Here is a 17,999-nt window from a genome sequence, read left to right as displayed (position 1 = left end):
GTGCAGTCAAAATAATCAGCCTTTAAATACTCCATATTGTCATTAGAGATACTAACAAGTTTATTATGCTTAAACCAAACAACCATCTTTGTGTTATTTTGCTTCTCTAAATTATAGACTGGGCTATCTATTTGTTTATGGATTGCATAAGTCTCAGAATTGCCTCTTTCAAGTGACGGGGTTGGGGGGTAGTCTATTTTTAACACGTATATTCGTATAATTAAGTTTTTATGTCATCTATGTCTTTTGTTCGGTTAAAGTAGAGGGCATTGATTTGAAATTTGAAACTTCTTTTTCCCTCAGTCATAGTAGAAAGGTAAATAAATAGACCTTTTTTTATTAAGAATCTAGAGTTGTTGTGTGTTTTTTTTTTTGTTTTTTTTTTGGAAATGGGAACGGTGTGCATAAAAATAGAAAATTCTGAGGAGGTTTTCCTGCATGTTAGTATTGTATGCGTTTCAAGGAAAAATGCTGTTGGGGAATTTTAAGAAGGAACGGCTGGTGTATTTTCACACAGCCCACTTGAACTCCCCCCACCTCCGTGAGATCCAGTTGGAACTGGAAAATTCTAGCCACTGCTGGCTCCCTGCCCACTCCCACAGGCCAGCCCCAATCAGCAGCACTTCTTTGAGTTAGAGGGAGTGAGAAAAGAAGGCAGTGCAAAGATGTAAACAGACAAAAGGGAAGCCATGTATATGGCTGAATCATAGTGTGTGAAGAAGAATCCACTGTTATTTTATTCCCAAACCAGTGTTATTGGAGTTGATTTGGCATTCAAGGTATACATATGAGGTGATTGCAGTTAAAACTATTTTAAAAGAAAGATTGTTTGCAAAATTCTATTTTTTTTTTTATGCATAAATATACCTGAATGCTCTGCTCTCTCTTTTCAAATAAACCATTAAATATGAAATTGGACTTCTTTGTGCAGTAATTTGTTTTACTTAGAACAAAAATATATTTTGGCTCTTCTCAGTGACCATTTAGATGATGTATAAAGAAATAAAGCAGAGTAAGAATTGTGTTTTTTTTTTTGTTTTGTTTTTTGTTTTTACCTTCACCTTGAAGATAACATACATTTATACTTTTACATTTAGCAAATAGCTTGATATTGACTACATGCAGTATTTCTTTTTTGCAATACTGCCTCTCTGAGGTGAGAAAATTAACTGCAGTTTAAATGGTTAACTTTTTTAGCTGTGGAATCTTAAAAGCCTTTTTCAACGAGGCAACACTCATATTGCAGAACCATTATATATTAATTTACTAAAGATTTTGTATATGTACTGCGTTGCTTCTGAATAGTGTGATCTACATTAGGTTTTTACTTTGGTGTTTCCACCATACATACACATACTAAATGTGTCTTGTTTTTTTTCTACTCCGCAGCAGTGATTCCAGCAGCAGCTCCAGTGATCGATCTCCAGCTCGATCTGTTCAGTCAACAGCTGTACCTGCCCCTTCGGCCCAACCCCTGCCTTCACTGGATAAAGATGAACCTCGCAAAAGCTTTGGTATCAAAGTGCAGAACCTTCCTGTGCGCTCTACAGGTGAGGCTTGTGTGATTTTAAGTTAAATAAACAGGGCTTGAGCTTCGCTGCGGGTTTGCGGATATTGTGCACAATTTTAATAATTCCCGCAAGTTCCACGTTCATAATGTGTGGAATTCCCACACACATTTATTCACATTAAAAGTGGTTGAGAATTTGTAAACGAAATCACACAGATGTAGTAATCAAATCAATAATTTTGTATTTCTACCATAATTCCAGAATCAGCGCAGTTCTCTCTCTCTCTCTCTCTCCCTCCATCTCTCTCTCTGTCTCTCAATTTAAATTTTTACATTTCAAAGTACTTCACTGCCATGCTTGTGTTTACATACAATATTGCCAAAGCATCAATACACACAAATAATGATAAGAAAATAAAAATAGAGTTAAAATAAGGTACCTGGAAATGGTTATAAAAATAATAAAAACAATAAACACTATACAATATATAAAACAAAATAAATGTTTAACAGGACATTAATGAACATAAAAAAAGTACTATAAAGGTGTGGTCACATTGACCTTTGCACATTGAAATTTTGCGGTCAAAGTACTCAATGGAAATCCACGCAATTGTGAGTTCTTGGTTATGGAATTCTGGTGGGGAAGAATTTTACCTCGAGTATGTCGCATGAAGTTCAATGTGAATTTGAGAGGTGAATTTTCCGCGCTGACCTCTGTGTGGGTGGTGCTTTGTACACTGCTACATTGAATATTCACAGTAGACAAGGATATCAACTTCAATGTCCCAGAGTATAAAAGTGCAGCATTAAAAAGAGGCTGCTTAGCAATTAGTGTTTTTGCTTGTTTCACACGCATTCATCTGCCCACACCTTCTTCGCCCGTGCAAAGGTAACAGTGTTTCCACTGGCGCAGAAAAAATCTACTCAACGCTGCTCACCACGCCAGAGAGCTGCCGTTTTAGGCCGTGGTACAACGAATGTTGGCTGTGTTCGCCCATTCTACATTTGTCAAGTCTGTTAAAAATCTCACATTTGCTCACCAAACCACAGTAAAGCTGTTACAATGTATCCGTGCAATTATCATTTGAAGTCCGTTTAAAATTTGTGATTTAAAGCACTGAATCCAGCAGAAACTTCAGCATTATCTTCATATAATAACAGATTTGTATTAGATTTGCACTACGTATATGTATGTGTGTATGTATGTATGTATGTATGTATGTGTGTGTATAATTAATTTTATATTATGTGTATGTACGTATATGTGTATAAGTTATATTTTTTATTATTATCTACGTCTTGCTGCTGTTTTTGTATTGTTTTTGTATTGTTGTACACTGGAAGCTCCTGTCACCAAGACAAATTCCTTGTATGTGTAAGCATACTTGGCAATAAAGCTGATTCTGATTCTGATATGTTAAAGCGCTTATGACAGACATCACTGCTTTCAGCTCACAATGATTGGCTGCCGCCCAGCATTTTTCTTTACTCCTTTGAATAAAACTGAATAAAGCTTTCCATGCTTGCTCTGCTGTCAGTCCCACAATCCACCTTGTGAACGTGGTGCTTGACTTCCATGGGAATGAATTGAAAACAATCGCTCAGCTTCGCTCACAATGTGCCAGTGGAAATGTACCATAAATTTGACTGCGCCTTTACAAATGTACATAGATACCTTTCTCTCTCTTTCTCTCTCTCATGCAGCATTTTGCAGCTCAATGAATGCTTATGGAGTTTAGTGTGAGCATGCAGTAAGCAAATGAAGTACATTGTCGCATATTTGCTGAACTTAATGATGTATAAACCTGCAATTCGACATGCAAATGCCATTATTCCACATCTCTGCGAGCGACGTGAAGAAACTATCGCTCCTGTTATGACCAACGTAGCGTATATAGTGGAACATTAGTGTGACATTGGAGCGATCTAGTTTTGCCTTGTCACATTGTGCCACTCGCTCATATTACAGCACCTAGATAACCCAAAAATGTTTATTCTGTCATCACTTACTCCCCTTCAGTAAGTGATTCATATGACATTATTTCATCTGTGGATCTCAGTAAGAGAATTTAGGCAGAATGAAAGTCTCAGCCTCCATTCACTTTCATTGAATGGAAAATTATGTATCAAGTGAGTGGTCATTAAGGCATTCTGCCTAACATCATCTGTTTTCCATAGAAGAGAGAAATTCATATTGGCATGGAACAACATGAAGTTGAGTAATGCTGACAGAATTTTCATTTTTGGGTGAAATATCCCTTTAACGACCTGTTTAAGCAAGAACAACAGTATAAATGTAAGTGAGCACATGATTGCATGTCTTGCTAGGAAACAAGTGACTGAAGAGAAGGGCCATAATGTAGGCTGCAAAAAACAATATTCCATCTTCATAAAACTAGAGGTAAGAATTGAGAAAAGTAGACCTCTGTAAGATTTTGTTAAAATTGTTGTAAAATTTTTGATGTTTTGGTATTATGAATATTACAAGTCCCCCCAGAATGCTTATTCTTTTGATAGTGAATGCAAATCACTTCGGTTTCACTTTAATTTAACAGTCATGTTATAGCAAATGCTCTTGGTCATTGGGGGTTCATACACGCAGTGTTAATAACACCCAATGACACAGAGGAGGAGACGCCCGATTACTCTATTTCTGTGGAGATGATAGAATAAAGAAGCATATTTTTAAGTACACACATAATCTCAAGACTTCATAAGAAAAAGGGCTCATGGGTTTAATCAGAGAGCCTTAAAATAGCATGTGAAAGCGAAGAATTTAGGACAGAAATATTTAGCTGTTGCTGAATATTTACTATAATATATATACAGTATAATATAATGTAATGTAATACAATATAGTATAATAGCTATTCAGGTTGGCTAGGTTCCAAAAACAAATATGACTAAAATGGACTAAAGTTGACCAAAAAGAGATGAAATATTTTAAGTATTTGGAAATATTTTATATTTAAAATATTTTTTGTGAAATTTTATATGTTTTTAAATCCTTAAAGGAAATCATATAGCCCTATTTTATTAAATTATTCAAAGTTAAATATGAAAAAATTACTTCTTGGAGTTTATGAATGGCAATTTGTATGGCAATTAATCGTCATAATTGTGAAAGCCCCAATTAATTGTTTGACAATTAATCATCAGTCAAATTTCATAATCGTGACAGTCCTGCATACAACTTTTAATTACTCTACCTTGTAATATGTGGATTTTTTTTACTCAAAAATAGTATTTCCCATTTAATTTCAGCAACATATTGCAACACACTTCTGTAAGACAACATCTGCTAAGAGAATAAATGTGTGATTTTGGTCTCCTTATCAATTTTAGATACAAGCCTGAAGGATGGCCTTTTCCATGAATTTAAGAAGTATGGCAAAGTGACATCTGTTCAGATCCATGGTTCCTCTGAGGAACGATATGGATTAGTGTTCTTCCGCCAGCAAGAGGACCAGGAAAAAGCTCTTAGTGCATCTAAAGGAAAGCTGTTTTTCGGGATGCAAATTGATGTCACTGCTTGGCATGGCCCAGGTTGGTTCCCAGTGTTTTGTAAAGAATTATTTTCTTGTTGTTATTAAGTTTGGAAGTAGTAGTGTAATGAACTTGGTTCTTTAATCTGTTCCACAATAGAAACAGAGAGTGAGAATGAATTTCGGCCTTTGGATGAACGTATAGATGAATTTCACCCCAAAGCTACAAGGACGTTATTCATAGGAAATTTGGAGAAAACCACAACCTATCATGACCTGCTTAACATATTTCAGCGTTTTGGAGAGATTGTTGTAAGTATACATTTGAAAGTATCTGTGTAAAAACAAAACAAAGCCACAGTAGTATTGAAGCACAACGAATTTATGGACATGTTCTGTCTTTTACTAGGATATCGATATAAAAAAGGTAAATGGTTCCCCACAATATGCCTTTCTCCAGTATTGTGACATTGCAAGTGTCTGTAAAGCAATTAAGAAAATGGATGGTGAATACCTTGGCCACAACAGGTTAAAGGTGAGGATGAGATCAGACTAATCAAATGATTCAAAGTGTGGTTGTCTAAAGGCTGAATTATGTTTCTGCGTCAAACCTACGGCGTAGGCTCTGCGTAGTGGCCAATGCATTGGTTTGCATTTATAGTTTTGCGTTGGTGTGTCTGCGTTGTTCTGTGAGTACACAGGCAAATTTCTAACTATATATTTCATAAATAAACAAAAGCAATGCGATGTAATTTCTGGATTCAAATGTATTTATTAAATTATTGTAGCATCAAAAATTTGTTCAGTATGTGAACATGTTGAAATTTTGGTACATATTTATTATTAGGCAGAAAGTAAATGAGGAAATGACTGTATGCTTGCTCTTGAGTCGCTTATATAATAATGCATAAATATTTTGGCATACTTTTGACGTTCTGTGCTGAAAATGAAATCATAAAATTATTTAATAACTACTTGCCAGAATTACAGAAAATGGGTGTCGTTTTAAAGACTGTACAATGCATATAGGCAATATAACCAACTCTTATGAGTTGCTTTTTTATTTGCTGACAAATAAGAAGTGTTCCATTTAACATATGAAATATGATTATTTAATGTACACATACTGTTAAACGTGCAGTCAAAACATTGTGCCGATGAGAAAGTTCGCGAGTAGAATACAAAACATATTATTTCACTCACGTATGAAATTAATATCAAGTAAAGGCCTGGAGAAAAAAGCTTTTAGAGTTTATAAGCTGTAAACAGATATCTTTTGTCTCGTTTCGCTTGTAACTTCTTGAAACACAAACAGAATAAAAACAACAGCAGATACTCCCGATTGAGACAATTGGTTTAATGGTCCAGAGTCCAAATACAATGTAATATAATGCATAGATATATATTCAAATAAACTTGGATAAAATGCAACACTACCTCAGATTTACTTGTTATCATCCTGGGGCGCGTTCTCTGGTTAAAGTGGACCAATCACTTGGACCAAATGTGTCGTGAAGTCACATTTTTGAAGAGGTGCACGTGAGGCTACGGCATAGGCTACACAGTAACTGCCGTAGCTACGCGTAGCCTACGCCCTAGGTTCGAATCAGAAGTATAAATCTACCTTAAGGTTCTTAGTTTCCTTCAACTAATTTCCAACCCTCATTTCGTAGAATCTTGTTAGAAAAATAACAGGAGCATATAGGCTACAAAGATTTTTTAAATTGTTCTCATAAGTATTAAAAATTTTGGATTACATAGAAAATATTGTTACTGATTGTAATTTTTTTCCACTGCAGCTTGGTTTTGGGAAGAGTATGCCTACTACATGTGTATGGTTGGATGGCTTGGCTTCCAATATTACAGAACAGTATCTCACAAGACACTTTTGTCGTTATGGACATGTTGTAAAGGTACTTATCCTGTACATAATTTTGTAAGATTGTTTTTGTAATGTTAATGTTACTGTAACTACATTTATGGAATAAAAACATTTCATTTTAATGTTCCTTGATTGATTCCTATAGTTTTTATTTACTAGGTTGTGTTTGACCGACTGAAGGGAATGGCCCTCATTTTATATAATAATATTGAGTATGCGCAGACCGCTGTCAAGGAAACAAAGGGTTGGAAGATTGGAGGAAGTAAAATAAAGGTCTGTAATACATTAATAACTGTACCACTGCTTTTTAGAGTGACTTGACAAACTGTCTTACACTGTTAATTGTACTTGTTTGTAGGTTGACTTTGCCAACCAGGAAAGCCAGATAGCTTTTTATCATTCAATGCAGGCATCTGGACAGGACATAAGAGATTTCTATGAAATAATTTCTGAACGACGGTGAGTTGTTGTATATTACAGTATTTTCATTGTGTGTAATCATGGCCGTTTTTAAATCCACTCATTTTTATTGTTTGGGCTTTTACAGAGATGAGCGCCGCCCGTCATATCATGAGTTCACAGCTGAGAGGACGTACTACGAGACTGTGCGTACTCCAGGCTCCTTCACAGAGGATCCACGTCGAAAATATCCTGCCAGAGGTCGAGAGTTTTATTCAGAATGGGATCCATACCAGGGGGATTACTATGACCCGCGATACTATGATGACCCCCGTGAATATAGGGATTATCGAGACCCTTATGAGCAGGATATTCGGAAGTACAGCTACTTGCAAAGAGAACGGGAAAGGGAAAGAGAGCGGTTTGAAACAGATCGTGAACGAGACCATGGTCGACGAACAATTGAACATAATCAAAGTCCTTCCCATCCGCACCACCCCGCTAGCCCTGCTGCCTCCCCGTCCCTTTCTGAACGTCCACACAGTGACTCTGAGCATCATGTTTACAGTCGTTCATCTGAACGAAGTGGCAGCTCACTATCTCCACCATGCTTTGAAAAGCCAGATAAAATTAGTTTGGAGAGGTATAATAGGAGTGATAAATCAGAGAAAGACAAATCACTATTTGAGGCAGAGCGTGGAAATGGAGAAAAAGAAAGGCACTCTGGGTGTAAGGAGAAAGGAGGCAAGGACAGAACAGTGAAGCAAAAGTTGAGAAAATTAAAACTTGCATCCCCCACTGTTCCATCATCAGAGACAGACCTTGAACCAGACAGGGACACTAGCCCAGAGGTTAGCTTAACTCTGCAAGGGAAATCCAACATCAAACCATTAATAAAAGAAAAAGACTACTCTGGAAAAGGAAAACTTGATCTTCCACCTTGTGTTGTGCAGCTGACAAGAGTAAAGGAGAAGGAAGGAAAGTTGATAGACGGTATCCTCAGTGAGAAACAAAAAACGAAGGTTGGGAGTGATACTGTTCGATCTCCAACCACATCCCCCTCAGCTGATCACAAGAGTATGCCTTTCCACATAGACTTTAAGCATGGAAAACCTCTCAAAGAGAAAGGCCTGTCTAGTCAGGTTGAGGTTGTCGATAAAGAGGGCAAGTTGAAAAACAAAAAATACTTCAAAACAGATCTTGGATTTGACACCACCTCTTCTGTGGAAGCAGACAGATTGGCTGCACGGAAGAAGCGTTTTGAGGAAGTATCTAGAAAGGTTGACAATTTAAGGAGTAGTCAGGAGGAAGATGAAGGTAAATTAATGAAAATATTTGATGATCCTTTGCCAAAAGACTTTGATTATGCTAAAAAGTTTCTACGAAAAGAGACACCCAAGCGAGATCAAAATATTGTTAAGCCAGAGAGGATGGTTACTGCTATGCTGGACACAGTTATGTCAGTAGGCCTCAGTCTTGACCTTCAGGCTCGACTTGGAGAATCGACTGAGGAGGCAATAGATCCTTTAGATGATCTTGATCAAAAAATAGGTACTTTTGGTGGAAATAGTCAACCAAGTCTCAGTCTTGCAGTCTCTGATGATGGGAGCATAGAAATGGAATCTTCAAGAGAGAAAGAACAGCAGTACTTAGATAACTTTGATTTACTCCCTTCTAGGCAAGAAATAGATTCAGAAAGTAAGGAAAGGTTGCTCTCAGATATTGATCACTCACAGAGCTGCAGAAAACAAATGGAGCAAAATCATCAGCTACAGCAACAACTGCTAGAGTGTGATGAATCTGATAAAGCTGAAGGCACACCCAGCACTGATGCAGAAGATTTTAAACGTCAAAATGTTGTGCATGAGGTAGGACAACCACCCCAAGTTATAACTGGTGATTCACCACCCAGCAAGCGAAAGAAGTTAGGAGCATTTGAACTTGATTTTGGCTCTATCGGAGAGCTCATTTACCAGAGGTTTAGACCGATAAATGATGAAAAAGATCCTGAAAAGAAACTTGTGTTTGTGACACCCTTTGCTGAAGAGGAGAGAAATGCATCACAGTTACTATTGGACAAAGAGCCTAATTCCCCTGTGGCAATGGAGAAAAATTGCTTGCTTTTTGATGTCTCAAAGTACAATATTGGTAAATCAGTGCATCAAGGGCTTTCACCTAATGCAGAAATTTTGAAAGTGTCAGTGGCTGAAGAGGAGTTCTGTTGGGAGAGCAATATTAGGCAGGGTACATTGAGAGGAGAAATGAGCTTCCCCACCAGCATTGTTAAACAGGAAAGTATCCGAAAACATCCTGAATGTGAATTGGAACCTGGAGAAGTTCAGTCAGACTCTGATGAGGATAGTGACAGCAGGCACCTTTCACTAAAGTCAGACTACTTCAAGAGAGAGTATGAGAGGCTTTCAGACATAAAGTCCTCTGAGTCTCTTGAAAAGAACAAGTTCTATGAATTTGCATTAGATAAGACCATAACACCAGACACCAAAGCCTTGCTCGAGCGTGCAAAGTCACTATCTTCATCTAGAGAAGAAAATTGGTCTTTCCTTGGTCATGACACCAAACTTAAGAGCTTTTGGAATAGCACAGAAAAGGAGAAGTCTGAACCCACCCCAAGACCTATTCCTTCTTGGTATATGAAAAAAAAGAAAATTCGCTCTGATTCTGAAGGGAAGCTTAATGATAAAAAAGAGGCCAAACCTGAGGAACAAGAACGACAAGAACTCTTTGCTTCTCGTTTCCTTCATAGCTCTATCTTTGAGCAGGACTCAAAACGACTTCAACACCTTGAACGCAAAAATAATTATCCTGAGGTTAGAGTTGGTAGAGATAGTAACACATGTGATTCCCAAGGAGAACAAGCTGGAGATTGGGGATCAGACATCTCTCAAGAGCCAAGAGTACTTTTTCATAGCCGCTTCATAGAGCTTCAACAGCAAAAAGATAAGAACCAACAGCTGCCCATTTCAGGAGGAGCCAATGTAACTGATCAGATGGAGGAAGATAAGATATTGGATGAAGAGCTTGGGTTGCCCCCCAATCTATCAGACAGTTCCCAAGAGATGTTAGTTAGTCATACTCCAACTACAACATCATCAATATCTCTCTCTCAAGACTTAGAAACTTCTTTGCAGCATGATAAGCCAGTTTTGCCCTCTACATTAGTGAACACAGATGGTCTATCAGTCATGGATGAAAGGTCAGAAGATATTTCATTAATTTCTCCTCCATTAATTAGCCTGAAGGAGGATAATAAAGCTGTCCCAGTAAGTGTTACACCTCCTGAGCCTATAATAATGGGAGATATAACTATTGAAGAGCCTAATGAAAAGCTGAGTGAGTCCAGAAGAACTGTAAACTTAACTGTGGAACAGGATTTTAATGTCAAACCTCTTACTCCTGGTGGAGCTTTAAGTAATATCGAGCCAGAATGTGATCCTATTCAGACTTCTCTATTGTTTCCAAAACCCGATCAAACTCAAGAGATTGTGGAGCTTCAAGAAACAAATGCAGAACCTGTTAGTCCTTCTCTGCACAAGGTTGCATCGCCACTTGAGATAGAGTTGCCAGTAACAGAACCTGAGATTGAACAGACACAGCCACCACGGAAGCAACCCAAGAGTAAGAAGGCAAAAATCGCACCAGCTCTAACCCTTCCCCCCCAAGTTGCTAATGAGAAACCAGCTACACGGAAGAGTGAACGCATTGACAGAGAAAAGCTGAAAAGATCTTCACCCAGAGGAGACTCCAGAAACTCTGCAAAATCTCCTGTTCATACTACAGATTCAGAGCAGAGCCATGAATCAAATGCAAACCATGGCAGAACAAGGCAGCGACGAAATGTGCGATCTGTCTATGCAAAACCCCATGAGGATGAAGCTCCTCAACAATTAGGAAAATATATTGCAGAACCTTCCCGTTCATCCCGTAAGCGCGGAAGTGATAAGGACGCTGCAACGCAGCATGTTATAAGGAGAGGTCGTCCACCCAAAACTCGTAAAAGAGGTGATGATGTGTCTCCAGTTAAGGGAGATCAGCCCAAAAACTCTGAGGGTGAAGACCCTGACAATAAAGAGTCAACATGCAGTGGTGAAGTCTCTAAAGTGTTAGAGGCTTGGCACTCTCCACGATCTCAAATGGTCCAGTCTTCACCTGTACGAACAGGACAGATAAAAAAAACATCAAAATTTGACAAATCATCAGGTAGTCCAGGACCCATTCAGTCAGACAGAGCAGAGGTAGATGTGTCTGCTGCTTTAGAGCACAGAGCTGAATCCAAAGATCAATCTTCAGTGCAAGTTGCACAATTGTCACAAGACACCAAACAACACACCATATCTAAACTGGAAAAGGAACTTACACATCCTGCTGAGGAAAAATCTACAGATGATAATATAGAAATTGCCCCCAAAGAAAAAATACAGACATTAGAAAGGAATGGTAGAATCAAAGCATCAAGGTCAACAGGAAACATCAAATCAGTGTCTGATGATAAGACTGTCAACTTGAGAAACCTTGCTGATCTTAATGCAGATGTAGTTAAAGATGCCCTTCACTCAGGTGATGAGGAAGCCATATGTTTTGAAGAGTCTGTGACAAAGACAAAAGTAAAAACAGAGTCAAATATCCCAATTTACCACAAAGATGAAGGTGATCATAGCCCTAATAATAATGAAGAGCCTCTATCAGAAATGGAGGCCCCTGCTGATCCTGTGGCTGCCTTGCTTGCACACCAAATGGAACTGGAAAGAGCAGTGGAGAATATTTCCAGACTTACAGATGAGCGTCATCCAGTACCTTACAAAGAACCACGTACTGAACCACCTACCTTAATACCACCTGTTGTAGTACAACCTGCAGATGAAACTGAGGTACAAAAGCCTGCCAATCCAGCAAGTGAAACTGAACTGGCTGCTGCAATTGATTCCATTACTGCTGAGGATATATCAGGTGATGCAGATAGATTCTCTGCTCCAACTACATACACAGCCCTCCTTCCTACATCAGAGACACTAGTTTTGCCTGTAGCAAATGAGGTTATTGAACCTGAGACTGACTTGTCTTTGAAACCTATTATACAGTCTGGATCAGATAATGGTTTGGTTCCAGATTCAAAGTCTTCTGAAACAATTACCATAGATACTTCACTCACAGAATCTTCATCAGCAGAGGCAGCCAAGAAAGCAGGAAGGGCACGACCAAAAACGGCAAAGAAATCTAGAGGTTGGAAGGTTTCTTCCAACAGAAAATTAGACATTTTTAAGGATACAGTTCTAGAGCCTGTGTCAACTACAGTCAAGCTTCCAGAGTCCATACCAGAAGAGATTCAAACTGCAAACCCTAAGGCAGCAACATCTGCAGCAGCAGCAGCTGTAGTCACTGTTGCTGCTGCATGCAAAAATGAAGCTACATCTACAGTGACTCTAGACACACCAAAAGAGGCAGAGCAGCCTGCTGTTGACCAGCCTGAACCTCAGGAATCTGCATTCCACTCTGGGAATAACAGTCCTTCTTATTTAAGGACACAACAACCATCTGTTGAGTCAGTAGCATCTACACTTACCTCACCCACAACCTGCCTGAATTCTCCTGTAGGCTCTGCTAAGACTTCTCTCACACCCGCTGAGTGGAACACCAGGACAGAGGAGAAAGGAATGCCACCTAAACCAAAAGTTAGTGTGGCTTTGTCTACACCAGGAATGGGGGGACCCCCAGCAAATCCTCCCATGCCCTCTGACACAAAAGCCTCTGATATTGACCCTAGCTCCAGTACACTGCGAAAGATTCTCATGGAGCCAAAATTTGTGTCTGCTTCAAACAGCAATGCAGTTCCAAGCATGCCGTTCACAACCACATTAGCAGATCCAAGTTCAGTTGAGACTGTGCTGCCTTTAAAATGCTCTGTAGCTGAAGATGGACCTAACCCTATTACCCAAGTTGTACCCCAAACAACACCACCACAGCCACATCCTCTGCAACATTGTGAGACTCAGCAGATCTTAAAAGAGAAACTGGCTATAACTTCCACTGCTACTTCAGTCATTAGTCGGATACCTATGCCCTATGATTTTGAGGATACTCCTCGCATCTCTTTGAGCAACCGCAGTTCTGGAATGCCCTTACCAAAGCAGAAGTATCGTTCAGGCTTGAATGAAAATAGCAGGTATCATGGACTTACACTGTCTGATGATGGAGGAAGTGTTGGATGGCCTGTTGTTGAAAGCACACATTGTAACACAGGGTCAAGTACTGGTTTGAGAGTCAATACATCAGAAGGTGTGGTTGTATTGAGTTATTCTGGACAAAAGACACAGCCACAGCGGGTTATTGCTAAAATTAGTCAGATCCCACCTGCCAGTGCAGTTGACATCGAGTTTCAGCAGTCTGTATCAAAATCACAGATAAAACAAGAACCACCATCTCAGTCATCTACTCCAAAAGGATCACAGACCCCTACATCTTATGGACACACAGGGGTGGTATTAACTGGCCAGACCTTCAATACTCAGCCTGTTATTTCCTCAATTAGTCAGCAAAGTACTGGATCTGAAAAATCTGAACCCTCCTACCACACTGGTCAACAAGGAGGTTCTGTGAAAACCTTCCAACAGGCTGCAAGTAATCCTCAACTTCTAAGGTATGGTCAGTCAATTACACAGCAGCAACATATTAAAAAAAATGGAGCAACTGTGTCTGTTTCAATGAAAGGTGATATAAAACCATCACAGAACTTCAATGTAAACCCAGTTTTAAGTCCACACCACCCCTCTTTATCAGGTAATCACATTTCATGTCCAGGTGTCGCACATGAAAGAGTGGTCTTGGTACCCAAACAAGATTCTCATTCACCAAGGGCATCAGGCCATTCACCTTCACCTTTTCCAAAAGTTGGCCCTTCAAGCAGCTCAGTTGTTTTGGGACCAGCTGGCCCTATATCTCAATATGTGTCAAATATACATCATGCTGAGCAATCAGTGATCATGCCCCCTCATAGTGTTACCCAGCCTGTGCCCATAGGTCATTTGTCCCAAGGAGATGTCAGAGTCAATACTCCATCATTATCTGCAATAGGTTATGGAATGCATTCAGAAAACCTTTTATCACCACGGTCTGGACATCAGCAACGCTCCACTACTCCCCAACCTGCAGTAATCAGAGATGTGGGTCTTAAGTCACATGCAAGTTCATCTGTAGGTTCCCAGGTTGGTGAGACAAGCAGTAATGATATGCAAAATCTTGCACAAGGACTTCGTAGGGCTTCTGCACCACAGTTGCACCCAGAAAGCATGGTAATGCAGCCTGAATACAAAGGTCTGCATCACAGGGCTATGCGACTAGAACAGTACAGCAGAGATGTGCAGCTGCTTGTGCACCAGCATTTGGCTGACCATCCAGTTGTTGTTGAAAGTCGCCAAACTCGAACACCAGAGGCAATGCAGTCTTCACACATTTCATCTGCTTCTTCTAAAGCCTATCCTGTTGTAAAAAATGCACCACAGATTGTTAGGGATGCACCAAAGGCACTAGAGATGAAAATGCCCCCCTCCCCTCACTCAGACAGCAGGATAATGGGACACCCACCCAGCTCTGTGAAGGTATCTCCTCAAGGAGGGCAGTTGATTCATGCTGGAAATGCAAACTCTGTGTCTGAGTACTACAGAGAAATAAGTGGCTTTCATTCCCAATATCCAAGTCGTTCAGTAATTGGGATTAACCTGGCTAACCGTGGAATTACAGCATCTCAGGTGAGACTTTGTTTGGTGCCCTATAATTGCAAAGTCAATATTTAAGTTAACCATAAAAATTTCAGATTTTGTCTTGTGAAAACTTAATATCTTTTTATTTGCAAGAAGTGTGAGATTTAGTACTTTCCACTTTCATTTATAAATATTGTTCTTCACCAGGTCTCTCAAGACATTGACCATGGTCAAAGACATAAGGTTCCTTCTGTCTCCTCCATTGCATCAGTGGGAGGTTTTGGTGAACCAAAACTTGACAGTTCACACATTCAACAGCCAAGCTCCATGGATTTGTCTCACATGTCCCGAGTCCAGGATGAGACTGGCTCCCCTTCTTACATTTCTCCAGTGACTATCACCCCCAAATTGGAGTTGCCTCTCTCTGTACAGAAGGGACCTCAAAGACCTATGTCTAGCCAGATGCTGCCTCCATCCCCGGCCTCCTCTCAAATGCGATCAGACATTAAACTGGATCGCACAGGACTTCGGTCTGTTGATATGGTGCAGCTGTTAACGGTCTGTAATTTAAAAAATAAAATATAATTTTTATTTCATGGAATCTCTAATGGAAATAAATTAAGTTTGTATTCATATTGTAACAGTCTCCTTTGTCTTCTTTTGCAGAAATATCCAATTATTTGGCAAGGTCACCTGGCTCTTAAAAATGACACTGCAGCAGTACAGCTGCACTTTGTGTCTGGTAACAGTGTTTTAGCTCACCGTTCACTGCCAACGCCAGAAGCAGGTCCTTTTCTTCGCATTGCCCAGAGAATGCGCTTAGAGGCAGCACAACTTGAAGGAGTTGCCAGACGGATGACTGTAAGCATTCTGCTTTCCTTTGTACCTTTCATATTCTTTTCTCCAACTAAATCAAGGATCCGTCTATAAACGTTTAATTGATTGGTAAATGCAACAGATTTTACAGCGAGCTTAGGAAGTATTTATAAAACCATAATGTACGGAATTTGCTTAGTATAAAGCAAAATGAAATGTATTGAAATATCAGAACAGGGTTAGGAGTTTAAAGATTTTTTTATTTTTATTGTCTAGGTTGATGGGGAGTACTGCCTTCTGTTGGCGTTGCCTTGTGGATTGGACCAAGAAGATGTCCATAACCAGACCCATGCCCTCAAAACTGGCTTTATCACTTACCTGCAAGCAAAACAAGCTGCTGGAATTATTAATGTCCCAAACCCAGGCTCTAATCAGGTTAGTTCTTTAAAAAAATCTATGTAAAACATTACTAATAAGCTTTATGTATTATAGTATGCAATACAAATTTGAAGTTTTTCCTAATGAAAATTGTTTGGTAAAATGGTCATACCTAATCATATTTAAAAGAAGAGATGCTTCCATATTTGGACACTTCAAAGAGGAAAATAAAGTCTACTATTAGCCTTTACAAAAATTAGCAAAATCTCTATTTAATTAAGCTTTATTTCCCCTCACAAATGTGGCATTGTCAAGTTGTATTACTGCTACAAGAAGACAAATTGGGGCATATAAGGGCACATTAATTTCAACATAGAGCCACTTGGTGACTCAAAATGAACTAACAAATCTATTGTTTCCTATCTTTCCCCTGTAGCCAGCTTATGTTGTCCAGATTTTCCCTCCGTGTGAGTTTTCAGAGAGCCACTTGTCTCATCTTGCTCCAGACCTTCTCAATAGTATCTCCAGTATCTCTCCCCATCTTATGATTGTTATAGCTTCTGTATGAGAGGGGGATCCCAGCATACATACAGTATGCCAACACCAGCCTTTGGGACTTGCCAGTTTTTACTCTGGAGAGCACCTCAGTCTTAGACAAGTTTTCTTGTCTTTGGCCATGTGCTCATTCTCTTTTTGTTCTTTCACCAGCTTTTTAATCCTTGACTCATTGCTGCTTCCATTTCACCTTTCACAGGGGTAAATGGAGCTACTTGCAACGATCAATTCTCTGATCATTTTTTTTATCTTCTTTTGGAGATTTGAATCTATGGTTTTACAAACATTCGAGATCTTTTGGATTATTAGGACATGGGGGTAAAGAAACTTTTTTTTTTTTTTTTTTTTTTTTTATATGATAGTGATTCCTTTTTCTGAAGTATAATAAACAGATCAGTCATTGCACTATGTTATAAAAAATCTAAAAAGTTAAAAACAAGTTTGTACAAATTTGGTTATTGAAATTATACCTTTAAGTTATTACTTGGACATGCTTCATTCACCAGCCATTTTATGGTATAGCCTAAAAATGTTATATTGTCAAAGTAGTTCATGAAATTCCTTTGACAAATTTTATATAATTAAAAAAGAAATAATTATGTAATATAAAGCAGCAACTGTTCAATCAAGTAAACACTTTACTTCCATGTCATTTGTAGAAATGGCTCTTGGCCTAGCCCTTGTTTTCTCCCAAAGGGACAAAATATGGGAGCATTTTGAGTTGTACAGTTTATACTTGATGCCTCAATAAGGGACTGTATGTATACCTTTTTCGCTTTCCTCTAAAGAGAATTGGGCAAAGGCCAGACTGTAAATATTTTGTATATTTAAAGACTTTCAAAGCAGTCATAAGACACTGCACATAACAAGTATAACAAGATGACAACCTATTGCCATCAACCATGAAAGTAAATTGTCAGTTACCGCTCGAGTATAGTTTCAGTGTGTGTGTGTGTGTTTAAACCAATCCTGTGCCATATCTTTTCAACTGGAGGAAAACTAAATTTAATTGAGATCTCAATTAAACTTTATTTTGATACTTGACTTTGTATTTGTCACTTAATCTGTAAGGCCTGCTTTTACATTGCATTGTTTATGGTTTTTCTCCCCTACTTCTATTTCTTTATTTCTTAATAATTTTTTTTTTATTATTGTTATGTCAGAAAGTTAACATTTTGTGGAGGTCTTAACTAATGACATTGTCCTAAAGACATAAATATTTATACACTCTAAAGTGTATAAATCTGTTTTTTACTGTT

At 38.7% G+C, this 17,999-nt stretch overlaps 1 protein-coding gene across 4 annotated transcripts in view; it reads left to right on the top strand.

Moving 5' to 3' along the window:
- LOC127419125 (msx2-interacting protein-like) overlaps positions 1-17,750 on the top strand; it is a 33,211-nt gene extending 15,461 nt beyond the window's left edge. For all 4 annotated transcript variants that reach the window (XM_051660266.1, XM_051660267.1, XM_051660270.1 and 1 more), the window contains 12 exons: positions 1,390-1,550; positions 4,859-5,059; positions 5,159-5,310; positions 5,408-5,533; positions 6,798-6,911; positions 7,040-7,153; positions 7,239-7,339; positions 7,428-15,039; positions 15,199-15,549; positions 15,658-15,852; positions 16,084-16,242; positions 16,622-17,750. In XM_051660266.1, the coding sequence (XP_051516226.1) occupies positions 1,390-1,550; positions 4,859-5,059; positions 5,159-5,310; positions 5,408-5,533; positions 6,798-6,911; positions 7,040-7,153; positions 7,239-7,339; positions 7,428-15,039; positions 15,199-15,549; positions 15,658-15,852; positions 16,084-16,242; positions 16,622-16,753 (9,418 nt within the window). In that variant the 3' untranslated portion in view covers positions 16,754-17,750. The remainder of the gene's footprint in view (positions 1-1,389; positions 1,551-4,858; positions 5,060-5,158; positions 5,311-5,407; positions 5,534-6,797; positions 6,912-7,039; positions 7,154-7,238; positions 7,340-7,427; positions 15,040-15,198; positions 15,550-15,657; positions 15,853-16,083; positions 16,243-16,621) is intronic.
- Positions 17,751-17,999: the final 249 nt, after the last annotated feature.

This window comes from Myxocyprinus asiaticus, chromosome 28, assembly GCF_019703515.2.
Source record: "Myxocyprinus asiaticus isolate MX2 ecotype Aquarium Trade chromosome 28, UBuf_Myxa_2, whole genome shotgun sequence".
Classification (NCBI taxonomy): Eukaryota; Metazoa; Chordata; class Actinopteri; order Cypriniformes; family Catostomidae; genus Myxocyprinus; species Myxocyprinus asiaticus.
The sequence above is the reverse complement of the archived record's forward strand: the minus strand, read 5'-3'. Positions and strand labels throughout refer to the sequence as shown.